Source organism: Octopus bimaculoides, chromosome 11 (genome assembly GCF_001194135.2).
Source record: "Octopus bimaculoides isolate UCB-OBI-ISO-001 chromosome 11, ASM119413v2, whole genome shotgun sequence".
Lineage (NCBI taxonomy): Eukaryota > Metazoa > Mollusca > Cephalopoda > Octopoda > Octopodidae > Octopus > Octopus bimaculoides.
Window position 1 is genome coordinate 37,010,934 of NC_068991.1, and position 17,032 is coordinate 37,027,965.

General features: G+C 35.6%; 1 protein-coding gene across 3 annotated transcripts in view; it reads right to left on the reverse strand.

Annotated features, from left to right (window-relative positions):
* Nucleotides 1–2,277: 2,277 nt before the first annotated feature.
* LOC106869955 (formin-2) overlaps nucleotides 2,278–17,032 on the reverse strand; it is a 131,486-nt gene continuing 116,731 nt past the window's right edge. For 2 of the 3 annotated variants that reach the window (XR_001409471.2, XR_001409472.2), the window contains 3 exons: nucleotides 8,382–8,469; nucleotides 6,032–6,198; nucleotides 2,278–3,996 (listed from right to left, as the gene is read on the reverse strand). Coding sequence is in view for 1 of the 3 variants with exons in the window: in XM_014915900.2 (XP_014771386.1) it covers nucleotides 6,151–6,198; nucleotides 8,382–8,469 (136 nt within the window). In the remaining 2 variants the exon portion in view is untranslated. The remainder of the gene's footprint in view (nucleotides 3,997–6,031; nucleotides 6,199–8,381; nucleotides 8,470–17,032) is intronic. The other variant, XM_014915900.2, reaches the window with a different exon arrangement.

The window sequence follows — 17,032 nt, forward strand, 5'->3', positions numbered from 1 at the left end:
TATTTGCGAAGGCGTTAACTTTTATAGCGAGACTCCTTTTATGGAAAGTTCATGGTTCTAGACTAGGAAAATATAAGGGCCATGGTTCGAATTACAAATGGGTTCTCGATATAGTAATAACCACACACATTTGAGCATCAACGTCTGTTCTAATATTTTGCTGTGGGTGTGCGCAGAAATCTACATTATGCGTAAATCCTGCTTTTCTTTGCAAAGTGTGTGCATCCATGTGACTAACTATCGCTTCAATTTCTGCAATTAAAAAAAATAAATTTCGATCTTATCTTGAAATCTTTGTATGCGTATATTTATTCTTTCCCTGGTTATAGAATATATGTGCGCACAGGTTAGAGGGCAGCGCCAACATCTTAGAATAGTTTTCGAAGAACGAACTTTCTGCCAATCTTTGCATCGCATTAGCATTACTAACAATCCTTGCCATATGAAGCACTAAACAATATCATGCATGATATTTGAGACTATTGTGGAGTTTAAATAAATAGAAATATTTAATGTAACAACATTATTTTTAAAGTAAATAAAGAAAAGAGACCAGTAAATGATATTATTTTTGGTTTTCAATTAACGCCGAACATAAGATACACATATGGGATAAAAGGGTAATGTGGGAGTGATTCAGTGTAGTTTCTTTAAACATAATCAGAGATCAAAGTCGCATTAATCGTGTTTTCCCTCCTTCTTAACTCGAGCCAACAGGGATGGAGGAATTTCAAGTAATAATAACAAAATATCTTGTCTACTTGTCCGACTACATATTTGTAGGAGAGAAAGAGAGAGAAGATTGAATCTACCTCACTATATAACGTGTGTTTATTGAAGCCAATGAAAGAGATCTTCTAGTTGAACTGCTAGAAATAACAGTCAAATTCCCTTCAAATTACACCCTATTGTCATTTCTTTTAGTCAGAAATGATAATGTAATCCTAGATATACAAAAAGATGGAATTATCACAGCTGTAACACCCATGTTCATACGTCTACTCACTTAAAGCTGACCTGTTTAAGAACATCAACAACTGTGACATTTATTTTATTGAATTCACAATGATCAAATACAATGTCACTCTGGGTGGGATTTATCAACCTTATGATGAAAACAAAGATTTCTTACATATGCACAAGGCTGCAAAAGTTTTAGAGGAAGGAGAATAGTTGGTTATATCCACACACCACATCCTCATACCTAACTGGTTTTTATTTTATCAGCCTTGGAGCTAAGAAAAGCAAATTTGATGCTTGTGGGGTTAGAACTCAAAATGTAACTAAATACCGCGAAAGTATTTTTATCCAACCCTCAACTAATAATGACAACACAAATACGTAACGTTCAATTGCCATGGGAGTGTGCATATATAAACATAATGTGACAGGCTCTAATATATATACATTAAGATATATATAGGGTGGTAGAATGATAGTGACCGAAATTGGCACAGAACCGTTATCGACAGCCAATCTTGTTGAATAATTTCAATTGAATAAAACAACATCGACATCCAACTATCACTATGGAGTAACACATGATCTAGAGATTGTTTTGGATAGATCTTTTAGGAATCATCAAGTCAAGTACAGTCCAAGAACAATAAAAACAACAAACATCAATCTCTCTCGTCTTGGCCCAATTCTATAGCCTCACACCTAGCAAAGTTCTGGAATTGAAACATTATCAACTGTGTCACCTTTCTTCTTGTTCTTTCTTGGCAGCACAATTATTCCTTCTCTCACAGCCACTGAGTACTTTCCGCATCTCAAATGCCATCGTAGCTCTCTCACTTCACCTCTTACTCTTAGATGTGCATCAAACTGATTCAAGGTCTTACAGCTTCAGATCATGTGAAATAGCATCACACAGACCCATAACGTCATTAGCTCCAAACATTATGCTGGAGTGTACAGCATTAAGTGCAAAGGAACAACAACTGCTCAGTTCAGACCTAATTAACTTTGTCCACCTCTATTGTGACTATCACCAGAATCTATGTTATACTGAAACAGACAGGATATCAGAAGGAATATTACATGCCCAGACTGCAATATTGCACCACATACACTCGAGCACTGCTTGTTAACATGCAACATGACCCTCCATTAGTCAGACATACAAGATATCAAAGCTATAGAGCCATGGCTCACAGTCTGTCATTCAATCAACTATGTTGCATACATCTGGCTTGCCCTAAAACCACAACTAAATGAGCTGAGAGTAGGAAGTTAAACATCAGAAAACTTAATAACAAGAGTCAAACACAAAACGAACCTGCTGACAAATTTCAAAATATTTTATTTCATTTAATACAAATATTTTGTTTACTAGGTTAAAAAAAGTGGAAAATGTGTAGCTTGTATAGTGAATTTCATATCTTTTTCATAGACATTAGCACTGACAGTGAAGTAAAATGATCACAACAAAGAAACAAAACCAGGGTTCAAACATGACTTGAAGTGAGCTTACTTTCTACCCAACAGTGCCAGCTTTTAAACAAGTTCAAAATATTACTATACATCCATACACATATGTGCATACATCTACACACATGTGTGAAAGAGAAGGGTGGAAGGAGATACAGATATAAAAATAAATATGGTCATGTCTGATTGCTGTAAAAACTGGAGGTATATGGGAGTTGATGATAATTTCATTTTGGATTTGGGTTTTACAAAACATAAGATTAACATTTATACATCAAATCTTGTAATGATCGGTCAACATATATAAAAGAAAACCACTGCTAATGAAGTCAAATTTTTCTAAGTGTACATCACATTTTTATAAATAATCTTTTATTTATAGTTCAATTGTTTATATTCACAGGTAACATCCATATCAAGTTCTTCATAATTCATAGGCAGTTAATTCATGTAGCTAATCTTTTGTTAGTAGGAGGACATTTACATAAGTACTCCTCTTGATCATAGAGCCAATACATTCCTGAGTCAACAATCATGCAAATTGAGGTTAGTATGCAGATCAACTGCTGTACATGGTAATCTTCTGATGTTGGAAGAATATTAACTTAACATATTTTTGGTTCTTTGATAAAAATTGATTTAAAATACTTTCTGTGTATGGCTCAACAATCAATTTTTTTTTTTATATAAAATAATAGAATTTGTTTATACATTCCCTTTATTTGTACAAGTCTTTGTTTTTATTCCTTTTCTTCTCTTAACAAAAAGGTCAACAATTCTACGGGATGTCTTTCCTTTGTGACTTAACAACTATATAAGATTTTCTTCTGTTTATTGCTTAACAATTCTAGAGGGTTTTTGCATTCATGGGCCAACATTCTCTTGCATGCATACATTCACAAAGGCATGGAATATATACATGTATACAAACGTATATGTATATATAAATACACATTCACACACACATGCGTACATATACAAACACACCAAGAGTAAAAAAGGCCTTATTTGGATATTTAATCAGAGATCAACTGAGAGAGTAGGTTAACATCTCATAGATCATTCTGTTTGTGTGTGTGTGAGTGTGAAGAGAGAGAGAGTGTGTGTGAGTGAGAGAGAGAGAGAGAGTGTGTGTGTGTGTGAGAGAGAGAGAGAGAAAGAAAGAACTTGTTTTCATTTACAGGATGTTGACAAGGCTTTTAGTTATTTCTTTTTTCATTTCAAAGTCAACATTTACATAAACCAAAAGTCAAAAAATTCATATTGGTTTAAATGTAGTGGAAATTAAATACTCCCCCCACACATCACTGCCACATAATTTGAATAACATTGGTAAATGATGGAGTTTTCATCAGAAAAAAAAGGTCTCCAGAAATAAAATGATTATATGTCTGTCCTTTCTGTCAGTCGTTTTTCAAAAGTTAAACATCATTTTTCATCATTCACATTATTCCAAACTGGTTAGTTATTTGAATATTTGGTCATGTCTGTAGGCAAATGGATCTGCTCAACTACTCACAGTCATATACACTGTCAATAATGGTAAGCTGATCAGGTGTGAACCTGTAAAAGAGAACAATCTTCAAAGATCAATAGCTTATACACAAATCAAACATAAAAATCTGAAGTTTGTTTTACATAGATATAATGGTAGAATAGTCATAAAGATAGCATTTTAGTCACACAGTTGACAATTTAGTCTTCACTGGGGAAATTTTCTTAGTCCTTTAGTATTTAAACCGATCATATCTGGCCCCAAACATCCAACCTATTTTATATTCAAATCAACCAGATCTGGTCTTTCACACCTAGCCTAGAATGTCATTCTAAAAATAAACAATCACATCACTGAAATCTTGAGATTATGAAATATATGATCAATTAAAAGCAATGTTATTATAAATGAGCATTACATTTGACTGAGTAATCTAAGTGCTAAAGGATTACATCTTAAAATATTTTATTAATTAATTCTTATTTCACCAAATGGTGAAGGATGGTAACAAGTGCTTTTGAAAATGACTACCTAAAATATAATCTTAACCTTCAAAGAGGTTCATTTATTTAGTGCTATTGAGACCTGGGTAGAGGATTGGCCAAGAATTTAGTTTAGGTGTAAGAAATTTCCATATAGGAGAGCATGAAAAAGGACCAATTGCTACACAACAAAGCTGGCAATGATGACCATCATCATTTAACATCCCTTTTCCTATGCCGGGATGGGATGAATGGTTCAACATGAACAGATGAGCCAGAGAGTTGTACCAAGTTCTAGTGTCTACTTTGGCATGGTTTCTACAGCTGGATACCCTACTTAATGTCAACCACTTCACAAGGTGTTACTGGGTGCTTTTTTACATGGCACCAGCACTGGTGAGGTCACCAAGTAACTGACAAGACCCTTCAAGTGAGTCAGGTACAATATGTTAAATATAAAAAGCATTTTCTTTCCATTTTTACTTATTTACTTTTGTAAATAGTTTCTTATGATTAAATGTATCCTGTTTGATTCTTCATAGAATCGCAAATTCTAAGATCTTTAGAGACACAACTAGACTACCGATGACCTGTTGGATCACTGACAGTTCAGGTTATTAAACACTGAAGCTGATTTCAACATTGCATTAAAATGAAAGTTAATTTTATGATGATTGAGTTAAATATTTCAATTCGTTCATGTGGTCACAGGTCTGGTTCACAAGTTCATATTTAAGGTTTTATAGATTATTTACAGCATCTAATAGAAATAGAACTTCTGGGATAAACTTGAACTCCAGTAACAGCATTTATTTATGGCATATGTGCACACTTCTACAAAAATGCAAAAGGAATTGTTATATAATGCAAACATAAAATTAATGGAAACAATTCTTGCAGTATTGTATATTTCCATTTCAGGTTTAGGTTATTTTTTGAGTATTTTCCCATTATGTGCCGTTTTGGCCATTTATGAAGATACCTCCAAAACCCGAGTATCTCAAGAATCCATGGTGCGATTTACATGAAACTTGTTTTATTCCACTTGTAGTCACATATCAGGAGTACCTTACTTTCCCATTATGCACCAGTTTGGCTGTATTAAATTACCGACAACCACACATGCAAGCAAGCAATCACAGAGTTTTAGTAGTATATAGATAAAACAAAAATTGTAATATTCATGCCCATCCACATACAAAAGTAAAGTACTTTAGATATATCTAGAAACTGAAACCATGTCACTAAATATCTGGAATGTTAACTTTGACTCTATGGTTTTACAACTCTGAATAAAAAATCTGAAAAACTATAATAGGATGATTTTTTCCCACTCTTAATCTAATCCTTAAACATAACTGGATTCAAGCAAGAAAGCTTTGTTTCTAACAAAGCATAGTAACAGTTTTATTCAATAAATCACTGACACTGCTTTGTGAGTAAGAGCATTAATACTATTAATTTAGAAACCTAGAACAAAGATTCTGGTAGTAAATTTGCATCTAGGAATAGAATTCATCTTGAATCTGTGCATCTTGAAACAGCTATACTACTGTATAAAAATACACATCAAAGTTAATGACGTAACATGGAGAGAATTATGAAACAGTTGTAACCTTACGGGAATATTAAATCTTCATTTGCTTCTCACATCTCTTGGTTCAGTGCTTATTATTATGTGTGTCCATGTGTGTGTGTAAGCACATACAGAAAAGGATAATGAAATATACCTGATCTCAATCACTTTGGTAACAGTTCCCCCTTCAGCTTGTTACTCAAACGATCTTTCTGTAAGTCAAAAAGAGAAAGACTGTTTGACAATCCATGAAACAGAGATAGAGAATTACAGAAAACAAAAAGATATATATAGAATGAGTGATAAAGAGTTAATGAGAGAGGGGAGGGACAGCTGTTGCAGCCTAAAGAGGGGAAAGAGGAGTCGTATAAACAAATTAAAATAAAGAATATACTATCATTAAAAAGTAAGAAATGTTAGTGGTGGAGTTGTTAGTGATAGTGTGTGTGTGCAAGTAGGATACACTGTAGAAATGAGGTGCAGAGAACAACAAAAGTCTTTAGCTGAAATATTTCATCTCATCCCACATCATAACATACTACAGTTCACTCCATGTCACAATAGTATCCAATATTTCACCCCCTATCACAACAACATAACACATCACATCACAACAATATATCGGCCTTCAATACTTCCTCTTAAACTGAAGAATTGAAATGTTTTTTAAACATTTCATCACAGAAACAGAGGCTGCACCCATGACCTTTGCATGACATCCAAGACCGATAGGTTGAGAGTGTGTGAAAAGTTTACAGTTCATAGCTTGCGACTAACTACTATGATCTCTCTAAGTGAATCATTTAAGTGATACTGACAATGTATAAGCCTACAAGTACATTACTCATGCACCTGTCCCATTTGGCAGCAGACTTCCACAAGAAAACCACTTCCACTTATACTCTCTAATGAGTAGAACTACATAAAGAGAGATGTAGAAGTAATGCATCAAATATGATACCCAGCTTTCCAGAGGTTGAGGTTGTTGTCATTGTTCAGCTGGTCCTACAATCCAAACACCAAAAGCATTCCAATCATCACTTTCTTCAATCAAGGTTTTCAGGACTGAGGAGAAGCTATAGTCTTGGAACAACTTGGTTCAAATCCTTGCAAGTGAGTGGGTCCGTTAAAACAGGGGTTCTTAACTGGGTGGCAGCAGGTCCTAGGAAAGCACACAAGTTGGCAACAAGTATCAAGTGGGCAGTGAATGTTTAGAGAAGTTATGATTTTTCAGAGATAATAGAATATTCAAACCAAGCAGAGTACTTATATTTGAATCATCATCATCATCATCACCATTTAATGTCTGTTTTCCATGTTGGCATGGGATGAACAGTTTGACAGAGCTGGCAAGCCAGGAGACTACAGCATGCTTCACTGTCTATTTTAGCATGGTTCATGCAGCTGGATACCCTTCCTAATGCCAACCACTTTACAGAGTGGACTGGCTGCTTTTTATGTAGCACCAATGAGGTCTGGTTTGACAAGGTTTTTACAATCTGTAACCTAGTGGTTCAGCAAAAAAGATCGATAGCTTTACAAAAAATAATAAGTACTGGGGTCAATTTGTTCAATTAAAATTCTTCAAAATGGTGCCCCAGCATAGCCACAGTCTAATGAATGAAACAAGAAGTAAAAGATATAAAGCCTGGAAAGAGGATATTTGTAAAAGTCGTCCCATAAAAAGGGGAACAGAGCTATAAAGGATCAAAAACCATTGCACTAAAGGTACTCAGTAGTTAGGTAGCTCATTAAATCTACCACTCAAAACCAAGGTCCCTCAGTAGAACGTTCATACATCTTCCAGCTCCTGAATTTTGCTAACCAAGTTCAAGGTGATGATCAATAGGATCAAATCCCAAACTATGTAATTGTGAAGAAAACTCCTTAAGTACACAACCATGTCTATGCTCATTTTTAAGTCAGTAGGAAGTAATTTGAAGGTTCTATTTCTAGCAGATTTACTGTCCATATAGAGGCACCCTCACTGAGGTTGATTTAATCAAGTATTCCATTCTGTTATAAATTTATGGTTTTTTTATGAAGAGTAAGTAATATCATTAATCATGTCTTGCCACTGAAAACTGAATGCCTAGATTTATTTGTACCAAATTCCTGGCAATTAAAATTCATTAATTAAGAAGGTGAATTGTCTTAGTTAACCATGGCCACCTGGGCTACATTACTTCCACCTATCTTACTCACAACAGCTGAAGCACAATTAGGAATTTGTCAGAGAGAAAAGTATGAAGTTTTTCAGATCACTGCTAGCTTGAGTTATCATCTACTTTACTCCATATTACTGTTGGAAGAAAGATGACGATAACAAAAAAATAAAAAAATAAAAAATAAATGAATAAATAAAAAATAAAATGACAATAGGTGTGTGACTAACCAGGCCGCCTTTCCGAACATTACGTATCTGCATCGATGAAGGTCTTTTCACTTGTAGTTCTTTTACTTTGCTTTGAGCTTCTTTGATTCTGAAAAAGAAACAAACTTTATCTTCACCTACAAAAGGATTTGAAACCACAACTTTCAGATTAGAAGTTTGTTGCTCTAGTGGGTAAGCTAATGTGATTGCTCTGCCTGCTAGAAATAGCAAGCAAATCTCCTTCACCCCCTACTTCCGAACATCTTGCAAAAAAAAATAAATAAATAAAAAAACACTGATAATATAGTGTTGCTATATTGGGATAAAAGATGAGATAGTGTACCATATCTAGATAAAAGATGGGATTGCCATGGTTAGAATATATTTGATCATAGGTCTGCTTAATCTAGAGCTCAACAACAACAAATAACAATGAAATGTTCAGTTAGCTAAATGGTTACCAAGTTCATGAGCACTTCATCGATTACACTTCAGACTTGAGCCATAAAATCTCCACACTTTACACACATTCCTTGTTGTGCTGACATACAACATATCTAGCTACAGACATACTGTCAAGCTGATACTATTACATGTTGCCAGTTGGTTATTCAAAAGTTGGTGGGTAGGTAGTGGTGGTAGTGCTGGTGGTAGTGCTGGATGTACTGGTTTTGGTGTCAGTGTTGGTGGCGAGGTATTATTAGTTGTTGGCAATGGTCATATTGTCCTTGTTAATTGGATTATGATTGCGGTTTAGTTTCAAGGTAATCTTCATTCATTTAAGATCAACGACAATTTCATTCAACATTTGAAATACACTAAACTACCACAATATCTTGTGATGGTTTTCTTTTTTTTCTTTTTTTAAATTTCATCTGGAGTTGCTTATACTGTCCATAGTACAGTTGCTGATACTGTTAGTCATTTAGGAGTTGGTGTTAGTAATAGTGGTGGTTAATTTGGTGTTGATGCTAGTTGTGTTAGTGTTGATAATATAGTGAAGAAATAAATAAATAAAAGACACGGATACAGTGTAATAAGCAAACCAATATACATGCACACAAAACACATATACTGAACACAGACACACACAGATCCAAACACATGTGCAGATAGGGATACATACCATAGACAGACAAAATGGGATAAGTAAAACAAGAGGACACACATGGGATAGAGTTGCTTAAGAGGTCACAGGACGTATGACGAAAGCACTTTGACAAAGAAACTAAAACAATAATGCTGAAATGAAGACCAAATATATATACTGCATGTGTTTCATTGACAAAACATGACCATCCCCAAGTATAAGAATCCATCTGTTGTTATTTGTTTATTATTCACTTTACTTGGAACCCGCAATTCACTTAAATATATACATATGTTATAATTTAGAACAAACCGTAAAAAGTTGTCATTATAGTACTCTGTGTTTTGAATGTCAGAGCGAAGAATTACGATGCATTCTTGTCGGCTATTAATGCCATTAATAGCTGACATGAATGCATCGTAGTTCTTCGCTCCAACATTCAAAACTCTAAGTACTATAATGACAACTTTTTACGGTTTGTTCTAAATTATAACATATATAAATAATCCTCTATTTATCTAATATTGAGGTCTTATCCTTTGTTGTTACTTTTTATTACTAGTATTATTTTATATATACACACATACACACACACAGAGAGTAGACAGAAGGATAATGTTAGGTACTAATTGTGTGCCAAGAAAAAATATGTGCATGTACACACACACACACACACACACACACACACACACAAATACTCAGTTTAAAAATTATGCATCATGCTCCATTAGTATTCATATTGATATCTACACACACACAGACACCCCCACCACCACCTACTTGCCCAAGGTGTTACACTGTGGGACTGAACCCAGAACCAGGTTGTGAAGTAAACTTCTTACCATATATCTACGTTAGCACCTGTGGTTGTATATGTGTATTGAGATATAATTTTCCAAATTGTGTATATATGTATCAGGATTATAGCTCTCCAAATTGTAAATGACCTGGAAGATCTTAGATAAAACATCAAGAAGTGACTTTTAGACAAAGAAGAAAGTGTAGGATTTAAACTGAAATTTATATAAGTTTCCATAAGGGCATTCTTACAGACTGTATCCCCAAATTAGTGAAAATACTCCTCCACAATTTGAGTAAGCATGAAATCTTATAATGTGAGGTAGCCACAATGCAAGGATGTCTGTATACATACATACACAAACATTTATATAATTTGTTGTTCATAGGTTACATCTAAGACTCAAAAGAATAAAAGTATGCAATAGGCACAGGCATGGCAGTGTGGTAAGAAATTTGCTTCCCAACCACAAGGTCCCAGGGTCAGTACCACTGCATGGCAGCTTGGGCTAGTGTCTTCTACTATAACTTTGGGCCGACCAAAGATTTGTGAGTGGATTTGGTAGACAGAAACTGAAAGAAGTTCATCATATATATACATATGTGTGTGTACATAAATATATATGTGTGTGTGTGTGTTTCTTTGTGTCTGTGTTTGTCCCCACCATCACCACTTGACAACTGGTGTTGGTGTGTTTATGTCCCCGTAGCTTAGTGGTTCAGCAAAGGAGACTGATAGAACAAGTACTAGGCTTAAAAAGTAAGTCATGGGGTTGATTTGTTCAAGTACAAACCTTTCAAAGGGGTGCCCCAGCATGGCCACAGTCTAATGACTGAAACAAATAAAAGAATATAAAGAAGGTACTGAGTGTATCTTTTATCTTTTACTTGTTTCAGACATTTGATTGCAGCCATGCTGGGGCACCACCTTGAAGGGTTTTTTAGTTGAATAAAATCAACTCCAGGACTTATATTTTTAAGCCTAGTACCTATTCTTTTGGTCTCTTTTGCTGAACCACTAAGTTATGGGGGAAATAAACACACCAACACCGGTCACCAAGCAGTGTGAGGGAACAAACACAGACACAAAAACACGCACACAAAGATACACACACACACATATATATATACTAGGGTGAGTCAAAAGGTAATGCCATTTTCTTCATTTCATGTGACATTTTTGATAAAAATAACTGAAAATTTTCCCAATTATAAATGATTATATCATTTACATTCTGAAATAAAGAGAAAAATGTTAAATGCAGAAAAGCTCGAAAGGTTTTAGTCATTGCTTTATCTCCTTACCATACTTGAACGAATACAGGCTCTTACTGTGCGTAATCCATGGGGAAACTTTATTGAATTTAAACCTGAGAACACTCCTTTGGCATTCCTGAGTCATTTACTACCAAGAAAATCTACATGGACAAATTGTTTTCGGTAGTAATACCAGAAGCGATCACAATTATGCCAGAACATAGTTTATTAGTCAATTTTCTGTTAAAAAATACGGTTTTGTGCAAAGAAATGATATCACAATACTTCAAAGACATTGTTTAATCATGGAATACTGAAGATGTTCCCATTAACAGTTTAGTTGTGGCACAAAGGCCATTACTGATGGGAAATGTGCCAATAATTGTTCAAAAAAAGCATTTTTTTGGTCACTTTCCATTGACAAATAGGGTTTTGTACATCAAAAATGCACTCATAACACTCCTTGTACATTGCTGCATCTTTTGACGCTGAAAACATCAAAATTAGCAACATCGATTAGAAGCAAATCCAAATATTGCCCCAAAATGACCTCAAAACTGTGCAGCCCGACCGTGTTTTCGAGCTTATTTTTGTAGTAAAAAAGAAAAGAGTTGTTGTGTAGAATACATACTTCATTTGGTAGTCGAAAGATTACTGAATCTTTTGATACCTCATACGTGAAAACAGGCAGCTCAGTTTTCAAATCCATAAGTAACACATGCACCACACACAGACACACACAAACTGTTTTATATATATATACAGATAGATAATCTGTAAATAATATTTTATATGCTAAAAGCTTATAAGCAATCACCATGCGTTGACTAAGGTAATAGTCATATAAGTTCTTGATGGAAGAAAGTAGGATTGTCCGTACACATACTTTTTTCTGTCATGGGTTTATACACCTCAGTATTAGACTATTTACCTTAGTCAATATATGGTGATCACTTATCAGCTTATAAAATACAAATATTATTATTTACAGATTTGTAAAACCGACACTGCTTACCAAAAATCATCACGTGTGTGTGTGTGTGTGTATACAATGGGCTTCTTTCAGTTTCCTTCTACCAAGCCCACTCACAAGGTTTTGGTTGTCCAAGGCACCACATAGCAGGACTCAGCCCTAGAACCATGTGGTTGGGAAGCAAGCTTCTTACCACACAGCCACACCTGTACCTTGAAGAAAGGGCTTTGGTATACCTTTTACCTGTTATTTGTTGCAGTCATTAGACTGCAGTCATGCTGGAGCAGCACCTCAAAGAATTCTAGTCAAACAAATCAACCCCAGCACTTATTATTTTTTTCATTAAGCTTGGTACTTATTCTATCAGTGTTTTTTAATCAACCACTAAGTTATGGGGACATAAACATACAAACACCAGTTGTCAAGTGGTGGTGGGGGAGAAACAGACACACACACACAGATTATATATATGGTGGGCATCTTTTAGTTTCCATCTACCATATCCACTCACAAGGTTTTGGTTGGCCTGAGGTCATAGTAGGTGCTATGCAGTGGGATTGAACTCAGAACCATGTGGTTGGGATGTAAAATTCTTACCACACAGCCACACCTGCACCTGCATGGAAACATTTGTACAATTTCATGTTATTCTTTCATATAAAACTATGTGAGTGGGTGGGGGTATTGTCAGATGATTTTACATCATTTCTTAACAACTAGGTGGAGTGAAGCTTAAATATGCAAGAAAACTCCTGCAGAGAACAAGAACTCATGTTTATGACCTGTTCATTTAATAAGTTACTCACACAGCTATTTCACTAATCCAAAGTGTAGTAGTGAAGGGTAAGCCAACAAGAGACCCCACATTATCAATCAACCTGCCAGAAATAGCAACCATATTCAGCTAAATTTCCTTTAAATCAAAGTACCTACTGATTAAGCACCCTGCTGTGAGGGAGTGGTTTGCATGCTCCTATGACCCGAAGAGCTCTACTGGCAGGAGCAAGTCTTCTGGCAGATACAACCAAGCCAGCCAGGTCAAAGGGTAGGAGCCAGACAAAATCTTAATCATCTAGGGTAGAAAACCTCAATGATAAAAATCAAAGCATCAGCAGCAAGGCATGGATGTTATAATGTTACATTGGCATGGTGTCAACAGATTGGTTGTGTGGTAGCTGCAACATGATGACTTTGTGCATCAACCAGTCTCAAGAGTAGACTACTGGGGACACATATGTATTGACATGCTATGTGACTACTTATGTGCTACTGAAACCTAAAAAAACTATCCGTACAAAATGAATAATAAAAGAAAAAAACAGAAAGAGAACTTTTAAATAATGTCGTTCTATATAACCCTAAAAAGTTGGGGCAGCCTTATCCATAGGCTAGGGAACAGAGAGTGCAGGGTATGCAAATATGCCTCCTAAAATTTTCTGGGTTCAATGCAAATGCTTTGAATGTCATGAGTTGGACCTGGGCTTGCACCCACTATTAAAATTTTCTCCCTGCACTTATGGCCATGACTAGAATGCTAATAATTGTAAGTTTGCTTAATCAGGGGGGAGGGTGCTAAACAACAACAGTGCTGGTGATGACATTTGATTAAAGACAAAAGAAGTAACAATGCATACAAGTAGCTACAAACAAAACTACCAAAGCAAATGTTACAGTTTAATCCTTCATCACCCCTGATCTATGATTAGAAATGTTCCAGCTGTGATCATCTCATCTATTTTTCAGGTTTGGTGTATCTAAAATCAAATTATCCAATGTGTTATTTGAGGGACAATATTTCTAGAAGGTAGAGAGCAACCAACCACACAGAGGCTCCCTTGTTAGTTTAACCCTTTTGTTACCATATTTGTTTGAAATACACTGCCTTTGTCCCAATTAATTTCTAACCCTTTTGTTACTGTTATTCTAGTGAAATATGCTGCATTTATTTCAATTAATTGTTAAAATTACAAAGAATCTAGTAAAATAACTTTTGTCGTTATCAATCTGTTTCAACTGTAGTTTAGTATGAAATTTTGAAGAAAGGTTTTAACTCAGACAACATTAAAACACAAAGTTTGCATCATAGAATCAAGGGTGATCTGAGGCAGGTTGGTATCAAAAGGGTTAAAATGATAAAGAATTTAGTATAATAATTTTTTCACTTTTGAGCTGGTGTTTTGAACTTAAATTGACGTAAATCTTTTAAGGAAGGTTTAATTTCAATCACTTTAAAACTAGGAACTGGTATCATAAAATGAAGAGTGGTTTCAGGTGAGTTTGCATCAAAAGGGCTGGTTATGAAAAAGAAGCGAAAACAACGGAAGCTTGAGACTGTTTTGGATTAGAGAAGTAGCAAAACAGAGGAGGTGAAAATATAAAACCACTAAGGATTAATATGATTTGTTATGTAGGAAGGGTGACTATTTTTTCACTGACATCATCACTGCTTATGTCTATCTCCAATAACAGACCCAACACAAACAACATTTCTAAATCAACAGCAACTACTCAACAACAATAGCAACAGCAATATTACCAGCATCACAGTCAACAACACTACTACCACCACCACCACCACCACCACCACCAGTGTATTAGGAACATTGCCATCAACAGCTCTACTTCTATCTATGCTATCTCCAACAAAAACAACAACCCCATCACCAACTCCACCACCATCACCACCACCACCATCTCTGTTATCAACATCATTATCAACAGCAATAACACCAACTCCACCACTAAAAACAATACTAACACCACCAACATCTTGAACACCACCATCACCTCCACCACCACCACCCACAGAGCTAGTTACAACAACAACAACAACAACATCACTACGGTGGTTAGTCAAGGCCATGTGGTATTCTGGTGAATCTGGTAAATTCTTGTACAAGAAACAGACCAAAACACTTCTAGCCCAATCTTGCAATCATCACTGCCTGAACCTAACGAACTCCGTCACATAAGCAGGCATATGGCTACTGGGCAGGGAAGTGTGAGAGGTGTGCAGATGACTGGTAAGGGGAGGGGATAAGAGGTTTGATGGGTAGGGAGGAAGATAGTTATTTAACTATACTGGAAAACCATAACATACCATACTGAAAAGTATAACACATGATACCATAACAAACCACATTTCACATTATAGCAGAGCAGACTGTAATATGCCATATAGTCAAGCATATCATAGAATATTATGTGGAAATTATCCCTCAACAAACCATATTTAATATTAGTTTCAAATTTTGGCACAAGGCCAGCAAGTTCAGGAGCTGGGGGAGTAAGTTGATTTCTTCAACCCCAGTGTTCAACTGATACTTATTTTATCAATCCTGAAAGGATGAAAGGCAAAGTTGACCTCTGTGGAATTTGAACTCAGGACATAAAGACAGGCAAAATGCCATTAAGTATTTTGTCCAGCATGCTAATGAATTTGTCAGCTCTCTCTGCCTTAGACATATTTAATAGTGTGTGTGTGTGTGTGTGTGTGTGTGTGTGTGTGTGTGTGTGTGTGTGTGTGTGTGTGTGTGTGTTCACATGCACTTGTGTGTGTCTGTTGCTGATTCATAAAAATTTATAAGCTTTAGAGAGAACATGAAATAATTCTTTTCAAGAACAGTGAATCTCAGAGCACTCATAAAGCTATGAATGATAAAGGGTTATAGGAAAACATACCAAGATCATGTGCCACCAAAACATACTTGAAATATAAACTCATGCTGCTATACAATACCATACTAAATATGATCAGTTGTATACCATCCAATAATGCTTATATGTAGGGGTAAATTTAAACATGGCCATACACCTGGTAGTATGCCAATTAAAGAACATTCACTGTCTGCAGCTATCTGATGTCTTTAACAATATGGATATAAATGCCACTGGAATTCCTCCAAGTCTGTCAAGTATATAACAAATGAGAGGAAGAGAAAATGCAAGAAAGAATCTTGTGGACTCTTTCTCTTGTTTGTTATGTCGATAAATTCATGTCTTGGGAGAAAGGGAAGCTGACTTCCCTGAGCTCTACTTTCATTTAAAAAAGACAAACATTTTCAACAGACAAAAACACTTTTTTTTCCCTTAGTCAGACAAAAGAACAAACCAGAAACATTATACTCCTTGTCTATCTACAGCATCTGGACCTATCTCTTATTCACAAACTTACCTCTATAATTGTTACTGCTGATGTAGACATCTACACTTTCTTCAGGATCCGGATTTCAGAGTTATTTAGAGAATTAACATTGCTTGTTTTCACCTTTTCGATATCAGTGAAGAATTTCACTGGAAAAGTAGATATAAGATTGCCAGGTTTTTGTCTCTCTCACCAAGGTCAGTGGCTGTCGAACGCCGACGAAGGGAAATAACCCTGAAATCCGGATCCGTTCATGCTACAGATCATGGTGAGAGGGATAACTTCCCTTGGCAAACAGGACACAGTCGTGTGTCGATAAGCCAGCTGGAGGAGATGTCCTCCTGGGGCTAAAAGCAACAGTAACATCCACCCCTAGGGGTCAGCCACACTTAAGTGGCAATATACTACAC